General features: G+C 47.8%; 1 protein-coding gene across 4 annotated transcripts in view; it reads right to left on the bottom strand.

Annotated features, from left to right (window-relative positions):
• Positions 1–587: 587 nt before the first annotated feature.
• ldlrad3 (low density lipoprotein receptor class A domain containing 3) overlaps positions 588–20,697 on the bottom strand; it is a 125,951-nt gene continuing 105,841 nt past the window's right edge. For 2 of the 4 annotated variants that reach the window (XM_078220391.1, XM_078220388.1), the window contains exons 5-6: positions 2,919–3,282; positions 588–1,404 (exon numbers count right to left, since the gene is read on the bottom strand). In XM_078220391.1, the coding sequence (XP_078076517.1) occupies positions 1,215–1,404; positions 2,919–3,282 (554 nt within the window). In that variant the 3' untranslated portion in view covers positions 588–1,214. The remainder of the gene's footprint in view (positions 1,405–2,918; positions 3,283–20,697) is intronic. The other 2 variants (XM_078220389.1, XM_078220392.1) reach the window with 1 other exon arrangement.

Here is a 20,697-nt window from a genome sequence, read left to right as displayed (position 1 = left end):
ACACTGCTCCAGAACACACTGCACTCAGGGACCCTGCTCCAGAACACACTGCACTCAGGGACACTGCTCCAGAACACACTGCACTCAGGGACACTGCTCCAGAACATGCCGCACTCAGGGGCACTGCTCCAGAACACATTGCACTCAGGGACCCTGCTCCAGAACACACTGCACTCAGGGACACTGCTCCAGAACATGCCGCACTCAGGGGCACTGCTCCAGAACACATTGCACTCAGGGACCCTGCTCCAGAACATGCTGCACTCAGGGACAATGCTCCAGAACACGCTGCACTCAGGGACACTGCTCCAGAACACACTGCACTCAGGGACACTGTACCATAGAACCATAGAACCCCTACAGTGCAGAAAGAGGCCATTCGGCCCATCGAGTCTGCACCGACAACAATCCCACCCAGGCCCTAACCCCGTATCCCTACATATTTACCTGCCATTCCCTCTAACCCTCATATTTACCCGCTAATCCCTCTAATCTACGCATCCCGGGTGTGCAGCTGGTTCTGTGTCTGCCTGAGCAAGGGTTAAGAAAGAAAAGGAAGAGCTAAATAAATTGCTGCCTCACGTGATAAACAATAACACTGTTCTATTTGAATACCAATAGTAGAGGGGCCAGAATGTACAGACTTTTAGATTCCACAATGTAGAATCTACATTTAGGCCTAGCAACACAAGCAATAAAACCTACAGAACTCTGCTCATTTCCATTATGTTCAGACATGCCACTTGAATCCCACCAGTGATTCACAACATTTCTTTACATCTCGGTTGCATCATTGCGCACTGCATCATTTGTACTCGGGACCTGTCAAAAATCATGCATCTCCACAGTTCACATTCCTGTATTTACTGTTTTCGATTTACAGTCCATTCTCCAGGCCGCCCCACAGTGACGGCTGCAAGGTGGTCCTAACTGGCCACCCATGATTAAGGACAATTGATTGGCCGTCACTGACAGATCGCAAGCCTCCAGGGTCAAACATCAGTAAAACGACTGGATTGTGTTACTCAGGATCTCACAGCTGGTTGCCAGGGTTGTGTCTCCATAATAAAAAGACAAAACAAGTCAACAAGATTAAAGTGTGTGAAATCTTCTTTCCTTTGCTTCTGGAGTTTAAATCCTTCAATGAAGGCTCTTTAAATAATAGCTAGTGCAAGAACACCACTGCCATTGCACTCCTTTGTTTGCGACGGTGCTCACAGTCCCTCCCCCAGTCTGGTGTCGAGCAGGCAGTCTCTCATTTCAGCGCTCTCCTGTAGGCTGCTGGCGTGTTCAGTGCTCAAAGTGCTCCCTGCCCTGGAGCGATATGGGGGCAGCTCTGGGTGGCTGGGAATCTCTGTGTTCGAGAGGTATGGCGGAGGGGGGAGGTCGAACCACGGTGGTCTGCTGGTGGAAAGAAGAAACTGAGTACGGAAACACATAGACTGTTAATGAAGATGTTTGAGACTGATGGAAGCTCTGGGGATTTTCAATAAGTGCTTAATGGCCTTCGGGACTCACCAGTGAATAGTTTCAAGGGCAGCATGAAGCAACATTCATGTTAACTTGAGCTCCTGATTTATATTCAGCACTGATACTACTTAACCCTCTGAGTGTCACACTGAATTGTGTAGCACACTCCAAAACAAAGTTTGGTGAATCGGGGCGACTGGGACTGCTGCCTTATGGCGCCAGGGACCCGGGTTCAGTTCCACCCTCGGGAGAAGATGACATGATCTGCCCATAAATTCAATGACCCCTTAAAGTTTCACCTCAAAACACAATTCAACAAAGAGCAAACAAACAAAGAACAATACAGCACAGGACTAGGTCCTTTGGCCCCGCCAAGCCTGCGCCAATCACATTGTCCTATCTACGCTAACTGCCGGTATCCCTCTATTCCTCGCCTGTTCATGTGTCTATCCAGATAAGTCTTAAATGTCACTAACGCGTCTACCTCAATGACCTCACCTGGCAGTGCATTCCAAAAATACATAATATAACCAGGCAGAGTCAGCAAGGCCTCCTGAAGGGGAGATCATGCCTGGCAGATTCATTATAGCTCTTTAAAGTGGAATGACTCCATCAGTCTATGTACTCGTTCACAGGACCTGCATTTATTCTTCATCTGGAGGAATCCTTGCGAAGGTTATGGCCAGCTGTCTTGTTGAACACGGCCTCTGTGTGGTGAGGGTGCTCCGACAGCGCTGTGAGGGAAGAGGGCGGGGTTCCAGCATATTGACACAGGAACCACGAAAGAATGGTCATTTATGTTCAAGCCGGGATGGTGGTGTTCCCAGGAACACTTGCTGCCATGATCTACTAGCAGGTGGAGGTCCAATCCAATCCAATCCAATCCCTACAATGCAGAAGGAGGCCTTTCGGCCCATTGAGTCTGCACCGACCACAATCACACCCAGGCCCTATCCCTGGAACCCCACATAGTTACCTTGCTAAATCCTCTAACATACACATCCCGGGACACGAAGGGTCAATTTAGCATGGCCAATCAACCTAACCTGCACATCTGTGGGAGGAAACCGAGCATCTGGAGGAAACCCACGCAGACACGGGGAGAATGTGCGAACTCCACACAGACAATGACCCAAGCCAGGAATTGCCTGGAGCTGTGAGGCAACAGCGCTAACCACTGTGCCACCGTGCCACCCTGGATTTGGGGAGTTTTGTTGAAGAAGCCTGGGTGAGTGGATCCTGTTGATGCACACACACTGCAACCATTGTGCATCGATGGTGGAAGGAGGGAATATTTAAGGTGATGGATGGGATGTCGATCAAGCGGATTGCTTTGTCACAAAGCAATTTATTTTGCAATATCATGCAGCTAATATGACAGTTATATTTAATAGTGAAGCAACGAAGGGTTAGTTGTGAGTGGTTTTGTTGAGATAAATACTTCATACCTGTGTTCCAGCACAGCCTCAGAGTATGAGGGTGGTACTTCCTCCATTGCCAGTGGTTGGTGATACATGGAGTTGGATGTGAGCTGAATGCCATTGCTGGTGTTGTATGTGACGCTGCAGTGGTGGGTGCGGTCCAGGATGACAAGCCGTGACAGGAGCAGCGGGTGCTGCAGGCGGTGCAGGGGTGGCGTGACATGCCCAATCAGGTTGTTGCGCTTGCGGTGGTGGTGCAGCATCATGGCGAGCAATGCCACCAGCAGGATGAAGACAACCGAGCTGCCTATGATGGCGAAGATGACACTCGGGTAGTACGGGAAGCGGACATCAGATGTAATATAATCGCGATCTCCATCCAGACTGTCTTCTATGAAAAGGAAAGGAGAGGAATTATTGAATGCTCCAAGAGCCAGAGAATCTGGAGTACCCCTGCAAACACGAGACAAAATGGACATGGCAAACTATCATTTGGCTGCACTGAAATGATAATAACTGAAAGCTGCCCTGACCCATTTGAACTTGCTCAAAATACTCACTTGATTTCCATTGCAATTTGCTGCCCTATAACAAGGGAACATGTAATATTACTTTCCAGAGCTGTTCATTATTACAGATGGTATCACACAGTCTATTAGTGCCATACTGTTGGTCACAGGAAATTGGAGATTATATTTTTATTACGGACTGGACAATCCTACTATGTGACGCAAAATATATTTCCCTGTTGCTAGGGTACATAAGGGTATTAGCTATGAGGGGAGGTTGGATAAACTCGGTTTGTTCTCACTGGAACGACGGAGGTTGAGGGGTGACCTGATAGGGGTTTACAAGATTATGAGTGGCATGGACGGAGTGGATAGTCAGATGCTCTTTCCTAGGGTAGAAAAATCAAGTACTAGGGGACATAGGTTTAAGGTGCGTGGGGAAAAGTTTAGAGGGGATGTGCGAGGCAAGTTTTTTTTTACACAGAGGGTGGTGAATGTCTGGAACGCGCTGCCTGGGGAGGTGGTGGGAGCAGGTACAATAGCGGCATTTATGGGGCATCTAGATGAATGCATGAATAGGATGGGAATGGAAGAATATGCACTCTGCAAGTGCCTACGGTTTTAGTTTAGGCAGCCATTATGATTAGTGCAGGAGGAGGGCTGAAGGGCCTGTTCCTGTTTGTTTTTTGTACACAAGAGGCCTGGCTCTTTGATGTCACAACATCGAATGATGGTGAATGGATAGGTGAGGTCAGTTAGGGGCTAATTGATGTTGGACACATCCTGTTTTTCAAAAACTCAGCATGGTTGGAGGGAACCAACCAAAGCAGTTGGTTCCCTCTCTGTTTTCATTGGTGATTTCCTGGTTCTTGATGCCGCTGGGCATCACAGCCTCCGCATGTCTCCGGTAGCCAGATTTCCGGCGCCTTTAGCTTCGCACCAGAATTTGGTGTGGCGCTGCATAATATATGCAGATTCTAATTTACATACAATTTAACTCCTATTATTGGGCCCAGGACTGAAATCTCCGGGCCCGCTAGCATCTCCCACCACCCCCGGCAAGCATGATCCACTCCAGCAGCGGTTAGTATAGCTCTCCACTTGTGAGGAGCTCGCGGCCCGACCCTGCTTGAGTGAAGGGGGCCATCGAGGAAACCCAGAGGGTCGGGTCCTGGGGGGATGTGCCCCCTGGGCATTGCCACCTTGGCAGTGCTAGTCTGGACCCCCTGCCACAGTCAAGGGACAAAATGCCAATGCCCAAGGGGGCACATTGGCACTACACACTGGGCATAGGGCAGTACCAAGGGGGAGGGGTCTAATGGGGGCAGAGCTCGATGGCGCAAATCTTTGTCTCTGACGCAAATCTTTGTCTCGTCACTGGACACAGGTGAGCTCCCAGAGGATTGGAGGATAGCCAATGTGGTCCCGTTATTTAAGAAGGGTAGGAAGGATAACCCGGGTAATTATAGGCCGGTGAGCTTGACGTCCGTGGTGGGGAAGTTGTTGGAGAAGATTCTTAAAGATAGGATGTATGCGCATTTAGAAAGGAATAAACTTATTAACGATAGTCAACATGGTTTTGTGAGAGGGAGGTCATGCCTCACGAACCTGGTGGTGTTTTTTGAAGAAGTGACCAAAATGGTTGACGAAGGAAGGGCCGTGGATGTTGTCTATATGGACTTTAGTAAAGCATTTGACAAAGTCCCTCATGGTAGGCTAGTGAAAAAGGTTGGATCCCATGGGATAAAGGGGGAGGTGGCTAGATGGGTGGAGAACTGGCTTGGTCATAGAAGACAGAGGGTGGTAGTGGAAGGGTCTTTTTCCGGCTGGAGGCCTGTGACTAGTGGTGTACCGCAGGGCTCTGTATTGGGACCTCTGCTGTTTGTGATTTATATAAATGATCTGGAAGAAGGAGTAACTGGGGTGATCAGTAAGTTTGCGGACGACACAAAACTGGCAGGACTTGCAGATAGTGAGGAACATTGTCAGAGGCTACAGAAGGATATAGATAGGCTGGAAATTTGGGCAAGGAAATGGCAGATGGAGTTCAATCCTGATAAATGCGAAGTGATGCATTTTGGTGGGAATAATGTAGGGAGGAGCTACACGATAAATGGAAGAACCATAAAGGGTGTAGAGACGCAGAGGGACCTGGGTGTGCAAGTCCACAGATCTTTGAAGGTGACGTCACAGGTGGAGAAGGTGGTGAAGAAGGCATATGGCATGCTTGCCTTTATAGGACGGGGCATAGAGTATAAGAGTTGGGGTCTGATGTTGCAGATGTATAGAACGTTGGTTCGGCCGCATTTGGAATACTGCGTCCAGTTCTGGTCGCCACACTACCAGAAGGACGTGGAGGCTTTGGAGAGAGTACAGAGGAGGTTTACCAGGATGTTGCCTGGTATGGAGGGGCTTGGTTATGAGGAGAGATTGGGGAAACTGGGGTTGTTCTCCTTGGAAAGACGGAGGATGAGGGGAGACTTAATAGAGGTGTATAAAATTATGAAAGGCATAGATAGGGTGAACGGTGGGAAGCTTTTCCCCGGGTCGGTGGTGACGTTCACGAGGGGTCATAGGTTCAAGGTGAAGGGGGGGAGGTTTAACACAGATATCAGAAGGACATATTTCACACAGAGGGTCGTGGGGGCCTGGAATGTGTTGCCGGGCAAGGTGGTGGAGGCGGACACACTGGGAACGTTTAAGACTTATCTAGACAGCTATATGAACGGAGTGGGAATGGAGGGATACAAAAGAGTGGTCTAGTTTGGACCAGGGAGCGGCGCGGGCTAATTGTTCCTTGTTTCTCGTTTCAAGGCTTCATTCTACGATCATCTTGCTGGTGCCAGTACAGAGTGAGACTGCGGATAGTTGGGAACCTGTCTCGGGGGCAGGGAATTCATATGGTGTTCGTGGAAGTGGAAATGACTAGGGTTGGGAAGCATTTTCCGATCGGGGCCATTGTGATCTCCTGGACTCGTTTCGATCGCCTCAGGGGGTCGGAGAGGAATTTCCCAGATTTTTTTTTCCCCATATTGGCCCTGGGGTTTTTCACTCTGGGTTTTCGCCTCTCCCTGGAGATCACATGGTCTGGAATGGGGGGGTGGGGGTAAGTTAATAGGTTGTAATGAACAAAGCATCGTAGCTGTGAGGGACAGCTCGGTGGATAGGATATTGGTATGTAGATAGGCTGGAAAATTGGGCGGGGATCCTGGATTCAGGATTCAATCCTGGACCGGGGAGCGGCGCGGGCTTGGAGGGCCGAAGGGCCTGTTCCTGTGCTGTATTGTTCTTTGTTCTTTGTTCTTTGGGGCGGGCCTCTGAGGGCAATCGGTGGGGATGGGGGTGTCCCGCTGGCAGATTCATTTTGAAACTGCCGCTGAAAAAACCAGCAGGATTTACTCCAGTTTTTACGCAAATTCGACACTTAGAATTTGTTTGGGAGAAATGCCCCCAATACTTGTGCCAAAAACATAGCAATTTAAACATGTCCAGTATGCCAAGGTAAATTGCTGCTAAAAGCCTCGAGACGTTTTACTGTAATTTTCTTCTGGGAAGTTCAATGCTGAATAAAGACTAGTGTTTACTTTAAGTTGGCAAATTGTCCTTTAAATTTATTGAAAGTCTGTGAAAAGGAGAGATGATGTTAATATGGTTTTGATTACAAATGAATATGCACATATTTTCAGAATTTGGTTTGAAGTAAGTGATTATTCTTATATAAAACATTTCTATTAATAGAAACTTTACCATGGCATTACCAGTATTCTATCTTTATTGAGTACACACTTAGTGCATCAGCCGTGTCCTCTGTCTCTACAAGGTCTCTCTTTTGATCTCTAACCTTTCCTTTGATGACCTTTTTATTATTTATAAGTCTATAAAAAACATTGTGCTCCCAGTGATGTTATTCATCAATCACATTCCATCTCATTGCCCTGCTTATTTCCTTTTCTATCCTCCCTTGTATTCCCTATGTCCAGCTTTGTTTTTTACTGAATTGTGAACATACCATTTACCATAAGCCTCCTTTTGCTTTTTAATTTTAATCTTTATATCTTGTCATCCAGGGAGCTCTAGCTTTGGACGTCCTTCCTTTCCCCACCATGGGAATGTGTCTAATCTATACCCGCACTATCTTCTCCTTGACAACCTCGCATTATGATTCCACCTACCAATCTTAGATTCTAATTCACCTAAACCAGGTTACGTTTTAACTCACTGAAATTAACCCTTCTCCAGTTAAATATTTTCATGTTTGGTTTTTCTATGTCCTTTTCCATAACTACTCTAAACCTAATGATATTGTGATCACTATTTCCCAAATGCTCTCCCATTGAAATATGCTCTATATCATTCCCCAAAAATAGATTCAGTGCTGCTTCCTTCCTTGTTGGACTGGAAACACACTGATCAGTTCTCTTCTACATATTTCAGGAATTCCATCCCCTTGTCCTGTACAAAGTTATTTTTGAAGCCTGTATTCAAATAAATGAAGGCCTCCATTATCACTACTCCAAGATTCTACCATTTCCCTGTGTACCATGTACAAAATGCATTACAGGAATTCCCAAAGATTCCTTAGGCAGCACCTTCCAAATCCATAACCACTATCATCTAGAAGGTCAAGGGCAGCAGATACCTGGGAACACCAGCACTCGGGAGGTTCCCTCCAAGTCACTCACCATCCTGACTTGGAAATATATCACCATTCCTTCACTGTCACTGGGTCAAAATCCTGGAACCTGCTCGCAAACAGCATTGTAGGTGTACCTACATTTCAAGGACTGCAGTGGTTCAAAAAGGCAGCTCACCACCACCTTCTCAAGGGCAATTAGGAATGGGCAATAAATGCTAGCCAGTGATGCTCATATCCCGTAAATGAATTCTTAACAAATACCTACAAATGTGCCCTCTGTCTCATTAGAGCAAGGAGGTTATGCTGAAACTATATAAAACATTAGTTAGGCCACAACGTGAGCATTATGTGCAGTCTTGATCACCTCATTACAGAAAGGATCTAATTGCATTAGAGAGAATACAGATGAGATTTATGAGGATGTTGCCAAGTCCAGCAAATTACAACTACAAGGAAAGATTGGACAGGCTGGAGTTGTTCTTGGAACAGAGGAGACTAAGGGGAGATTTGATTGAGATGTCCCAAAATTGTGAGGGGCCTGGATAGAGTGGATAGGAAGGGTCTATTTATTTTAGCAGAAAGGTCAATGACGAGGGGCAGAGATTTAATGTGATTGGTAGAAAGGTTAGAGGAGAGATGAGGAAGGATTTTTTTCTCTGGGAGGGTTGTTTGGCCTGGGATTCACTTCCTGAAAGGGTAGGAGAGGCAGAAACCCTCAACTCATTTAATAATTGTCTGGATATGCACCTAAACACAGTAAGAAGTCTCACAACACCAGGTTAAAGTCCAACAGGTTTATTTGGTCGCACAAGCCACAAGCTTTCGGAGCGCTGCTCCTTCATCAGGTGAGTGGGAGTCGTGCTCACAAACAGGGCATATAAAGACACAAACTCAATTTACAAGATACAGGTAATCAAGTCTTAACGGTACAGACAATGTGAGTGGAGAGAGCGTTAAGCACAGGTTAAAGAGATGTGTATTGTCTCCAGCCAGGACAGTTAGTGAGATTTTGCAAGCCCAGGAAAGTCGTGGGGGTTACAGATAGTGTGACATGAACCCATGGGTTCATGTCACACTTGCCTGGGCTTGCAAAATCTCACCAACACCGGCTTCTCCACATCATATACACCTAAGACCATAAGATATTGGAGTAGAATTAGGTCATTCGGCTCACTGAGTCTGCTCTGCCATTCGATCATGGCTGATATGTTTTTCAACCCTATTTTCCCCATAACCTTTGATCCCCTTACCAATCAAGAACCTATTTCAAGTGCCATAACTCCAGGGTTACGGACCGGATGCTGGGAATTGGGATTAGGCTGGTGGCTCGTTTTCTTTGGCTGGCGCAGACATAAATGGGCCAAGTGGCCTCTTTCGATTATTATTCCTCTATTATTCTATGATTTGATGGCATACAGTACATGTCCAGTCGTGTAAAAGTTCCTCTATTGAACATGAACTCTAACCAAATAAATGCTGCCTTTGAATCTTCACCTACATCATCCCTTTCTCATGCTGTAACAGTGTCTATGATCAATACTGCCACCCATCCCTTGACTTTCATCCTGCCCTATCTTTTCTCGTAGATTGTAGGCGAGATTATTAAGTGTCCACCTTGCCTTGGTTTCAGCCAGATGTCTGTTACCATCACCATGTCATATTCCCACGTGGTCACTTGTACCTGCAGCTCACCGATGTATTTAGCATTCAGGACATTTACACATTTTAAAACCATCTTAGTTTGGCGAGACAGTGGCATATTAGTCAGTAATCCAGAGGCCCAGGCAAATGCTCTGACGATGTGGGTTCAAATCCCAACCTGGCAGCTGGTGAAATTTAAATTCAATTAATAACCTGGAATGCTAGTCTCAGTAATGATGACCACAAAACATTATCGATTGTCGTAAAAATCCATCTGGTTCATTAATGACTTTTAAAAAAGGAAATATGCCATTTCTACCTATTCTGGCCTACGTGTGACTCCAGGCCCACATCAATGTGGTCAGCTCCTAACTTCCATCTGAAAAGGTGAGGCAAGCCACTTAGAATCATAGAATCCTACAGTGGAGAAGGAGGCCATTCGGCCCATCAAGTCTGTACCGACCACAGTCCCATCCGGCCCCATCCCCGTAACCCCATACATTTACTCTAGCTAGTCCCCCTGACACTAAGGGGCAATTTAGCATGGCCAATCCACCTAACCTGCACATCTTTGGACTGTGGGAGGAAACCGGAGCACCCGGGGGAAACCCACGCAGACACGGGGAGAATGTGCAAACTCCACACAGACAGTGACCCAAACTGGGAATTGAACCTGGGTCCCTGGTGCTGTGAGACAGCAGTGCTAACCACTGCGCCACCATGCTGCCATGCCTCAAGAGCAATTAGGAATGGGCAACAAATGCTGGCCTTGCCAGCGCGCCTACATTCCATGAAAGAATACATTTTAGAAAAAGTTTTCATCACATGTCTCTTTGACTTATTTGTCTGATTTCTAAGCCGCCTTTATTGTAATGCTGTTTGGTTCTCCATGTCTTCAGTTTGCCTTGTTTCTACTCTCGAATGCTTCCTCCTGGTGCCTCTCCCCCTGTCAAATTATTTTAACCCCCTCCTCAACACTACTTTTCCATGAGGATACTAGCTCCAGTCATTACGAGAAGAATCCTTTAAAATCCTGCCTTTAATCTTCCTCCCTAGCTCCTGGAGCTTTGTGTGTAGGACCTCACACCTTTTGCTCCCTGTCATTAGTTCCAACATAAACCACAACTTCTTCCCATTTCTCTGTAAAGTGTTCTGCTGCCTTTGAATCTTCACCTACATCATCCCTTTCTCATGCTGTAACAGTGTCTATGATCAATACTGCCACCCATCCTTTGACTTTCATCCTGCCCTATCTTTACTCGTAGATTGTAGGCAAGATTATTAAGTGTCCACCTTGCCTTGGTTTTAGCCAGATGTCTGCTACCATCACCATGTCATATTCCCACGTGGTCACTTGTACCTGCAGCTCACCAACTGTGCTGTTCTTTACCCTGGCAACAGGGACACACACACCATGCAAGACTCATATCAGCAGTTGCACAAATACCTGTTTATCCCCCCTGACTATTGATTCCCTGATGGTCACTTCATGTCTACACTTCTCCCCGTGCAGTCATTCACCTCACAGTGTTGGGGATCTGCTCCAGACTGCACCTCCCTGAGGTACTGCCACCCTCATCGGCTATTCAGCACTGAAAATTACTCTGCGAGTGCCACACTCCCCGAAGAGCTTCCTTCTTCTTAACATGTTGGGTTGTCACCCAGTCTCTATCCTCCTGAGGTTTCTGTAGATGTGGGGTGATCACTAGCTGGGACACCAGCACCAGGAAATTCTCAGCCTCCCATTTGCCCTGCAGTGAATCCAGCTACTCCTTGAGCTCCGAAATAGGAATTGTCTCTCTGCTGAAAACCTTGTTCAGTGTGTCCCTGAGTTAAATTATGTTACTTTACTCTGTATCAATGAGGTGAACTTGCTTCCTTTGAAAGTCTCTCAGTGATAAACAAGGCATGCCTCTGCAGGCTTAATGAACACAAAACAACTCCAACGAAAACAAAAGCACTACTGTGGTAGGTCAATGACATTCCGATCTGGATTTGGAGCCAACCCAGCTCTCACGATCAAACGGAAATGTCCCAGGCTGGTGGATCACCAATTAGGAACCCATCATTCTGCCAAAATGCTGGGACATCTCATGAATCTCGAATGTCTCAGTAATTGCAGCCCAACAACAAAGTAGTCATCAGGGGATGTTTACCAGAGCATTCTTGATCTTTCAAATGCTCTTCCATCATGTTCAACAAGTGGGGTCAGGGACTCAAAACTTATTCAGGCTTGTAAATATACCCTCAGTTTCAGGGATTTTAGCGACAGGAACATTTTCAGTTAGCTGGGTGAAGATTTTGTGAAAAACATTCACACCACAATGAACACTGAGCTACTTGGTCCTTCTGTGTTTTGTTTCAATCAGCATTTCTCGGAATTGGGAGGCAAACAGATTGTTGTTGAATCTTTCAATAGCTCACTGAATGATTCACCCACAGACACAATCCAAACAAAAACAGGACCATTTTTGGTAACTAAAAGCACACATTAAAATAAGGAGGATTTAACTTATGCTGCTGCTTCTGGGTCACAGTTTTGACAGGACATTCACCAGAGATTATTCCACAAGATTACTGGAAGGTGTGTGAAGCAGGGTCAGGGGAGGAGCGCGGAGCAGGCCGGGGTGGGGGGGTGGGGGGCGCGGGAGGAGCGCGGAGCAGGCCGGGGGGGGGAGCGCGGAGCAGGCCGGGGGGCGGGGCACGGAGCAAACCAGGGGGGGAGCGCGGAGCAGACGGGGAGGAGTGTGAAGCAGACCGGGAGGAGTGTGAAAGCAGACCGGGAGGAGCGTGAAGCAGACCGGGAGGAGCGTGAAGCAGACCGGGAGGAGTGTGAAGCAGACCGGGAGGAGCGTGAAGCAGACCGGGAGGAGTGTGAAGCAGACGGGGAGGAGCGTGAAGCAGACCGGGAGGAGCGTGAAGCAGACCGGGAGGAGCGTGAAGCAGACGGGGAGGAGTGTGAAGCAGACCGGGAGGAGCGTGAAGCAGACCGGGAGGAGCGTGAAGCAGACCGGGAGGAGCGTGAGGCAGACCGGGAGGAGTGTGAAGCAGACGGGGAGGAGTGTGAAGCAGATGGGGAGGAGCGTGAAGCAGACCGGGAGGAGAGTGAAGCAGACCGGGAGGAGCGTGAGGCAGACCGGGAGGAGTGTGAAGCAGACGGGGAGGAGTGTGAAGCAGACCGGGAGGAGTGTGAAGCAGACCGGGAGGAGTGTGAAGCAGACCGGGAGGAGTGTGAAGCAGACCGGGAGGAGTGTGAAGCAGACCGGGAGGAGTGTGAAGCAGACCGGGAGGAGAGTGAAGCAGACCGGGAGGAGTGTGAAGCAGACGGGGAGGAGTGTGAAGCAGACCGGGAGGAGTGTGAAGCAGACCGGGAGGAGTGTGAAGCAGACCGGGAGGAGTGTGAAGCAGACGGGGAGGAGTGTGAAGCAGACCGGGGGGAGTGTGAGGCAGACCGGGGGGAGTGTGAGGCAGACCGGGGGGAGTGTGAGGCAGACCGGGAGGAATGTGAAGCAGACCGGGAGGAGTGTGAGGCAGACCGGGAGGAGTGTGAGGCAGACCGGGGGGGGAGTGTGAAGCAGACCGGGAGGAGTGTGAGGCAGACCGGGGGGGGAGTGTGAGGCAGACCGGGAGGAGTGTGAAGCAGACCGGGAGGAGAGTGAAGCAGACCGGGAGGAGTGTGAAGCAGACGGGGAGGAGCGTGAAGCGGACCGGGAGGAGTGTGAAGCAGACCGGGAGGAGTGTGAGGCAGACCGGGAGGAGAGTGAAGCAGACCGGGAGGAGTGTGAAGCAGACCGGGAGGAGAGTGAAGCAGACCGGGAGGAGCGTGAAGCAGACCGGGAGGAGTGTGAAGCAGACCGGGAGGAGTGTGAAGCAGACCGGGAGGAGAGTGAAGCAGACCGGGAGGAGAGTGAAGCAGACCGGGAGGAGAGTGAAGCAGACCGGGAGGAGTGTGAAGCAGACGGGGAGGAGTGTGAAGCAGACCGGGGGGAGTGTGAGGCAGACCGGGAGGAGTGTGAGGCAGACCGGGAGGAATGTGAAGCAGACCGGGAGGAGTGTGAGGCAGACCGGGAGGAGTGTGAGGCAGACCGGGGGGGGAGTGTGAAGCAGACCGGGAGGAGTGTGAGGCAGACCGGGAGGAGAGTGAAGCAGACCGGGAGGAGTGTGAGGCAGACCGGGAGGAGTGTGAAGCAGACCGGGAGGAGTGTGAGGCAGACCGGGAGGAGTGTGAAGCAGACGGGGAGGAGTGTGAAGCAGACCGGGGGGAGTGTGAGGCAGACCGGGAGGAGTGTGAGGCAGACCGGGAGGAGTGTGAAGCAGACCGGGAGGAGTGTGAGGCAGACCGGGAGGAGTGTGAGGCAGACCGGGGGAGGAGTGTGAGGCAGACCGGGAGGAGTGTGAGGCAGACCGGGGGGGGGAGTGTGAGGCAGACCGGGGGGGGAGTGTGAGGCAGACCGGGGGGGGGGGAGTGTGAGGCAGACCGGGAGGAGTGTGAAGCAGACCGGGAGCATTGTGAAGCAAGACAGGATTACTAAATTGAGAGCGAAAAGAAAAATCAAAACATGCTGTCACTGGAAGGCCATGTGTTGATTGACTGGGTGCATTTTAGCTTTGTTTCCGTGTCTCTGAAGTTAACTTGACAGTCTAAGGATGTGAGAATTTAATCAAACAAATCTTTTTTTTTGATTATAAGGTTGAAGTGAAGCATTTCAATTAACCTCGCTATATTTAAATAGCAACAGAATTAGAGACTTGAGTGAGTTTTTAAAAGTTGTATGTTTTATATCTAATGGGTAGTTGATTGGCAGGATAGCTCAGATACCTGGACTGCACATTCAGTTCCATGTTGGAACTCCACAACATTCCCTGTATTCTGGTTATGTGAGCAGGAAATGTCTGCTGCAGCAGCCCGAGCTTCGGGATTCAGAGCTTGAACAGCAGCTGGCATCACTGCAGAACATCTGCTTGGCTGATTGCTTTGTGGATAACACATTTATAGATTTGGTCACCCTACAGCTCAACAGAGTAGAGGGAGAGAAGAAATGGGGGACAACCAGACCGTGAACATGAAACAGACAGGGAGTGCAGGAATTCCCTGAGTGCGTCTCATTCAATTCTGAATACCTGTAAAAGAAGTGATGCTTCATCTTGGGACTGCAGCCAGAGTCAAGTCCATGGTATCAGGGCTGGCTGAGCTGTCCAGGAGGCACAAAGAGACTGAAATAGCAATAGTGATAGAAGGTTTGATGGTTAGGGGAACAGACCATGTTGTGGCAGCTGCAGGTGTGAATCCAGGATGTTGCCTCCCTGGTGCTCGAGTCGAGGGTGTCACTGAGTGGCTGCAGAACACCCCGAAAGTGAAGGGTGAACAACTGGTGTTCGTGGCCCACATTTGTAACAACGATATATTGGTAAAAAGTGGGATGTAGTCCTGAGTCAGAATTTACGGAGGTAGGTAGGAAGGAAATTAGCAGGCAGGACTCCAAAGTAGTAGGGGGCGATTCTCCCAGCCCCCAGCATTGGGCTCCAACCCCTTGGCACTGCCCAATGCCCAATGGGCATCAGGCAGTGCCAAGGGGGTGGGGCCCAATGGGGGCAGGACCTCTGGAGAGGGGGTGATCGGTGGGGGTGGGGGGTCCCGCTGCCACTCTGCACTTGGTAGTGACAGAGGGAGGGAAGGCCAGTGATCGGGGCTGGCCATCACGTGGGAGGGAGGTCGGCCTGCCGGGGGGGGGGGGGGGGGGGGGGGGGGGGGGGAGGAGGTTGGGAGATCACGAATTTTTCTGGGAGAATCCCACCTGTAATCTCTGGATTAGTCCCAGTACCATGTGCAAGGGAGTATAGAAATAAGAAGACAGAGCAGATGAGTGCGTGGCTGGAGAGATGGTGCAGGCAGGAAGGCTTTAGATTCTTAGAACATTGGGATCAGTTCTAGAGGAGATGGGAACTGTACAGGCCAGACAGTTTGCACCTAAACAAAGCAGGACCAATTTCCTTGCTGGATCTTTGGGCAGTGTTCAATTAAAGTTGGCAGAGGTATGGGAACCAGGAGGTAACACTGGAGATCAATATTCAAAAGGAGATTGGGACAGACAGATAGCACTAGTGTAGGAATTAGGTGGGTTCAGTGTAAGGAGGAACATACTAAAGTCTAAACTGGATTTACAGTGCATATATGTGATTATGCAGAGTGTGGTAAATAAGATTAGTGAGTTGCAGACGCAGATAGCCACATGGAAATATGATGTTGTGGTGATAACACTGATCTGGCTCAGAAAAGGACAGGACTGGATATTAAATATTCCTGGATATAAGCTGTGCGTGAATGATAGGGAAAGGAAAGGGGTGCAGCATTGATTAAGCAGGATGTGGAGATGCTGGTGTTGAATTGGGATGGGCACAGTAATAAGTCTCACAACACCAGATCAAAGTCCAACAGGTTTATTTGGAATCACGAGCTTTCTGAGCACTGCTCCTTCATCAGGTGAGTGATTAAGCAGAACATTGCAGTGCTGGACAGAGATGTTGTCCCAGAGGGGAAAGGATAAGTCTATTGGGTTAGAGCTAAGAAACAAAAATGGTGCAATCACATTGCTCAGTATTGTCTATAGGTCACCAATGAGTGGGGAAGATATAAAGGAACATTTGCAAGGAAATAGTAGAGAGTTGCAAGAAATATGGAATGGTTATACTTGAGAACTTGAATTACCCAAATATAGACTGGGATAGTAGTAGTGTAAAGAGCAGAGAGGGATAAGAGTTCCTCACATGTGTGTTCAGGAGAATTTCCTACAGCAATATGTTTCCAGTCCAATGAGAAAGGTGGCATTGCTGGGAATAGGCTTCTTGGTAATGAGGTGGGCAAAGTGGATTAAGCGTCAGTTGGAGAACAGGGGACAGTGATCGTTGTGTCATAAGGTTTAGTTTAGCTATCAAAAAGGACAAGGAGCAACCCAGAATCAAAATGCTTAACTGGGGGAAAGCCAACTTCAATGGGGTAAGAATGAGTCTAACCCAGATAAATTGGATTCAAAGATAAGTAGGCAAAACTATAACTAAACAATGGGCTGCCTTTAAGAAGAGATAGTTCAGGTATAGTTAAAGTATATTCCCACAAAGGGGAAAGGTAGGACAAACAAATCCCTAGATAAGGAGAAAGATAGATTAAAATGAAGAAGAAAATGTGTGCTTATGACAGATGTCAGGTGGACAGTATAATTGAGAACCAGGCTGAATATAGAATGTTTAGAGGGGAATTGAAAAAACAATTACAAAAATTAAAGAGAAAAGATGAGAAGAGACTGGCAACTAACATAAAATGGAATCCAAAAGTCTTCCATAGGCATAGAGATAATAAAAGGATGGTAAGAGGAAGAGTGGAGCTAATTAGAGAGTGAAAAGAGGATTTATGCATGGAGGCAGGGGGCTTGTCTGAGGTATTTAATTTAACTGCATGTCTTTACCAAGGAAGAAGATGCTAACCAGGTCACAGTAAAAGAGCAATTCGTTCAGATATTTGAAGATATACTGTGTACAATTCTGGTCACCCTATTATAGAAAGGATATTATTAAACTAGAAAGAGTGCAGAAAAGATTTACTAGGATGCTACCGGGACTTGATGGTTTAAGTTATAAGGAGAGGCTGGATAGACTGGGACTTTTTTCTCTGGAGCACAGAAGGCTGAGGGGTGATTTTATAGAGGTCTACAAAATAATGAGGGGCACAGATCAGCTAGATAGTCAATATCTTTTCCCAAAGGTAGGGGAGTCTAAAACTAGATGCCATCAGGCCCTCGACTGCTCAGGGAGACGAGAGATGAAATTGCTGGGCCTCTGACGGAAATCTTTGTCGCTTCTTTGGACATGGGTGAGGTCCCTGAGGATTGGAGGATAGCGAATGTGGTCCCGTTGTTTAAGAAGGGTAGCAGGGATAACCCAGGAAATTATAGGCCGGTGAGCTTGACGTCCGTGGTAGGGAAGTTGTTGGAGAGGATTCTTAGAGACAGGATGGATGTGCATTTAGAAAGGAACAATCTCATTAGTGACAGACAGCATGGTTTTGTAAGAGGGAGGTCGTGCCTTACAAATTTGGTGGAGTTTTTTGAGGAAGTGACAAAAACGGTTGATGAAGGAAGGGCCGTGGATGTCGTCTATATGGATTTCAGTAAGGCATTTGACAAAGTCCCACATGGCAGGTTGGTTAAGAAGGTTAAGGCTCATGGGATACAAGGAGAAGTGGCTAGATGGGTGGAGAACTGGCTTGGCCATAGGAGACAGAGGGTAGTGGTCGAAGGGTCTTTTTCCGGCTGGAGGTCTGTGACCAGTAGTGTTCCGCAGGGCTCTGTACTGGGACCTCTGCTATTTGTGATATACATAAATGATTTGGAAGAAGGTGTAACTGGTGTAATCAGCAAGTTTGCGGATGACACGAAGATGGCTGGACTTGCGGATAGCGAAGAGCATTGTCGGGCAATACAGCAGAATATAGATAGGCTGGAAAATTGAGCGGAGAGGTGGCAGATGGAGTTTAATCTGGATAAATGCGAAGTGATGCATTTTGGAAGAAATAATGTAGGGAGGAGTTATACAATAAATGGCAGAGTCATCAGGAGTATAGAAACACAGAGGGACCTAGGTGTGCAAGTCCACAAATCCTTGAAGGTGGCAACACAGGTGGAGAAGGTGGTGAAGAAGGCATATGGTATGCTTGCCTTTATAGGATGGGGTATAGAGTATAAAAGCTGGAGTCTGATGATGCAGCTGTATAGAACGCTGGTTAGGCCACATTTGGAGTACTGCGTCCAGTTCTGGTCACCGCACTACCAGAAGGACGTGGAGGCGTTATAGAGAGTGCAGAGAAGGTTACCAGGATGTTGCCTGGTATGGAAGGCCTTAGCTATGAGGAGAGATTGGGTAAACTGGGGTTGTTCTCCCTGGAAAGACGGAGAATGAGGGGAGATCTAATAGAGGTGTATAAGATTATGAAGGGGATAGATAGGGTGAACGGTGGGAAGCTTTTTCCCAGATCAGAAGTGACATTCACGAGGGGTCACGGGCTCAAGGTGAGAGGGGCGAAGTATAACTCAGATATTAGAGGGATGTTTTTTACACAGAGGGTGGTGGGGGCCTGGAATGCGCTGCCAAGTAGGGTGGTGGAGGCAGGCACGCTGACATCGTTTAAGACTTACCTGGATAGTCACATGAGCAGCCCGGGAATGGAGGGATACAAACGATTGGTCTAGTTGGACCAAGGAGCGGCACAGGCTTGGAGGGTCGAAGGGCCTGTTTCCTATGCTGTACTGTTCTTTGTTCTTTCTACTAGAAGGCATAGGTTTAAGGTGAGAGGGGAGAGATACAAAAGGGTCCAGAGGGGCAATTTTTTCACACTGAGGGTGGTGAGCGTCAGGAACAAGCTGCCAGAGGTGGTAGTAGAGGCGGGTACAATTTTGCCTTTTAAAAAGCATTTAGACAGTGACATGGGTAAGTGGGTATAGAGGGATTTGGGCCAAATGCGGGCAATTGGGACTAGCTTAGGGGTTTAAAAACAAAGGGGTGGCATGGACAAGTTGGGCCGAAAGGCCTGTTTCCATGCTGTAAACCTCTACGACTCTATAAGAGCTTAAACTGATAAGGAGGACATCTTGGGTAGGCTATCTGTAAGGTACCAGGACCAAATGAGATGTATCCAACAATGCTGAAAGAAGTGAGTGGAAATTGCAGAGGCACTGGCCATAATTTTCCATTCTCCCTTAGATGCAGGGATGGTGCCATCGAACTGGAGAATTGTGAATGTTACACCCATGTTCAAAAAAAGGTGTAACGTTAAGTCCAGCAAGCAAATTCCAGCCAGTTTAACCCTGGTGGTTGATAATTCTTTCGAAATGATAATTTGGAACAAATGCAGGTTCATTAAGGAAAGTCAACATGGATTTGTTAAGGAAAAATTGTGTTTAACTAACTTGTTGAAGCTTTTTGATGAGATACAGAGAGGGTTGATGAGGGTAATGGTGTTGATCTGGTGTACATGAATTTCCAAAAGGCATTTGATACAGTGCCGTATAACAGACTTCTGAGTTATAACTCATGGAGTAAAAGGGACAATAGCAGCATGGATAAATTGGCTGAGTGACGGAATTGTGGTGATCAGCTGTTTTTCGGACTGGAGGAAGGTTTATAGTGGGATTGCCTAGGGGTTGGTGGTAAGACCCCCTGCTCTTTCTGATATATATTTATGGTCCAAACCTTGATGTACAGAGTACAATTTCAAAATTGTGGATGATACAAACCTCGGAATTGTAATGAATGGTGAAGAGGATAGCATAGAACTTCAAAACAACATAGACAGGTTGGTGGAATGGGTGGACAAGTGGCAGATTAAATTTAATGCAGAGAAACGTGAAGTAAATCAATTTGGTAGGAAGAGCGCAGAGAGACAATATAATATGAAAGGTACAATTCTAGAGGGTGCAGGAACAGAGGGACCCAAGTGTATATGTGCATAACTCATTGAAGGACACGTTGAGAGAGCAGCCAATAAAGCATACAGCATCCTGGGCTTTATCAGTAGGGGTATAGAGTAGAAAAGCAAGGACGTTATATTAAATGTGTTTAGAACACTGGTCTGACCTCCACTGGAGTGAAGGGTACAGAAAAGAGAGGGGACAGAAAAGATTTACGAGATTGGTTCCAAGGATGAGAAAGTACAGTGAAGAACTAAAGTTTGAGGGGAGATTTGTTAGACATATTCAAGCTCATGAGGGTCTGTACAGGTCACGAACCAGCGAGTACAGATTTGGGGTAATTGGCAAAAGAAGCGATGGTGACAAGAGGAAAGGTTTTTTTTACAAGCAGTGAGTAGTTAGGATTTGGAAAGCACTGCCTGAGAGTGTGGTGGAGGCAGGATCAATTGAGGCTTTAATAGGTAATTGGACCATTATCTGAAAAGGAGACATTTGCAGAGCTACAGGGAAAAGGCAGGGGATGGCGCTAGGTGAATTGCTCCTTCAAAGGTCCAGCACTGACA

Source organism: Mustelus asterias, chromosome 9 (assembly GCF_964213995.1).
Source record: "Mustelus asterias chromosome 9, sMusAst1.hap1.1, whole genome shotgun sequence".
Lineage (NCBI taxonomy): Eukaryota > Metazoa > Chordata > Chondrichthyes > Carcharhiniformes > Triakidae > Mustelus > Mustelus asterias.
The sequence above is the reverse complement of the archived record's forward strand: the minus strand, read 5'-3'. Positions and strand labels throughout refer to the sequence as shown.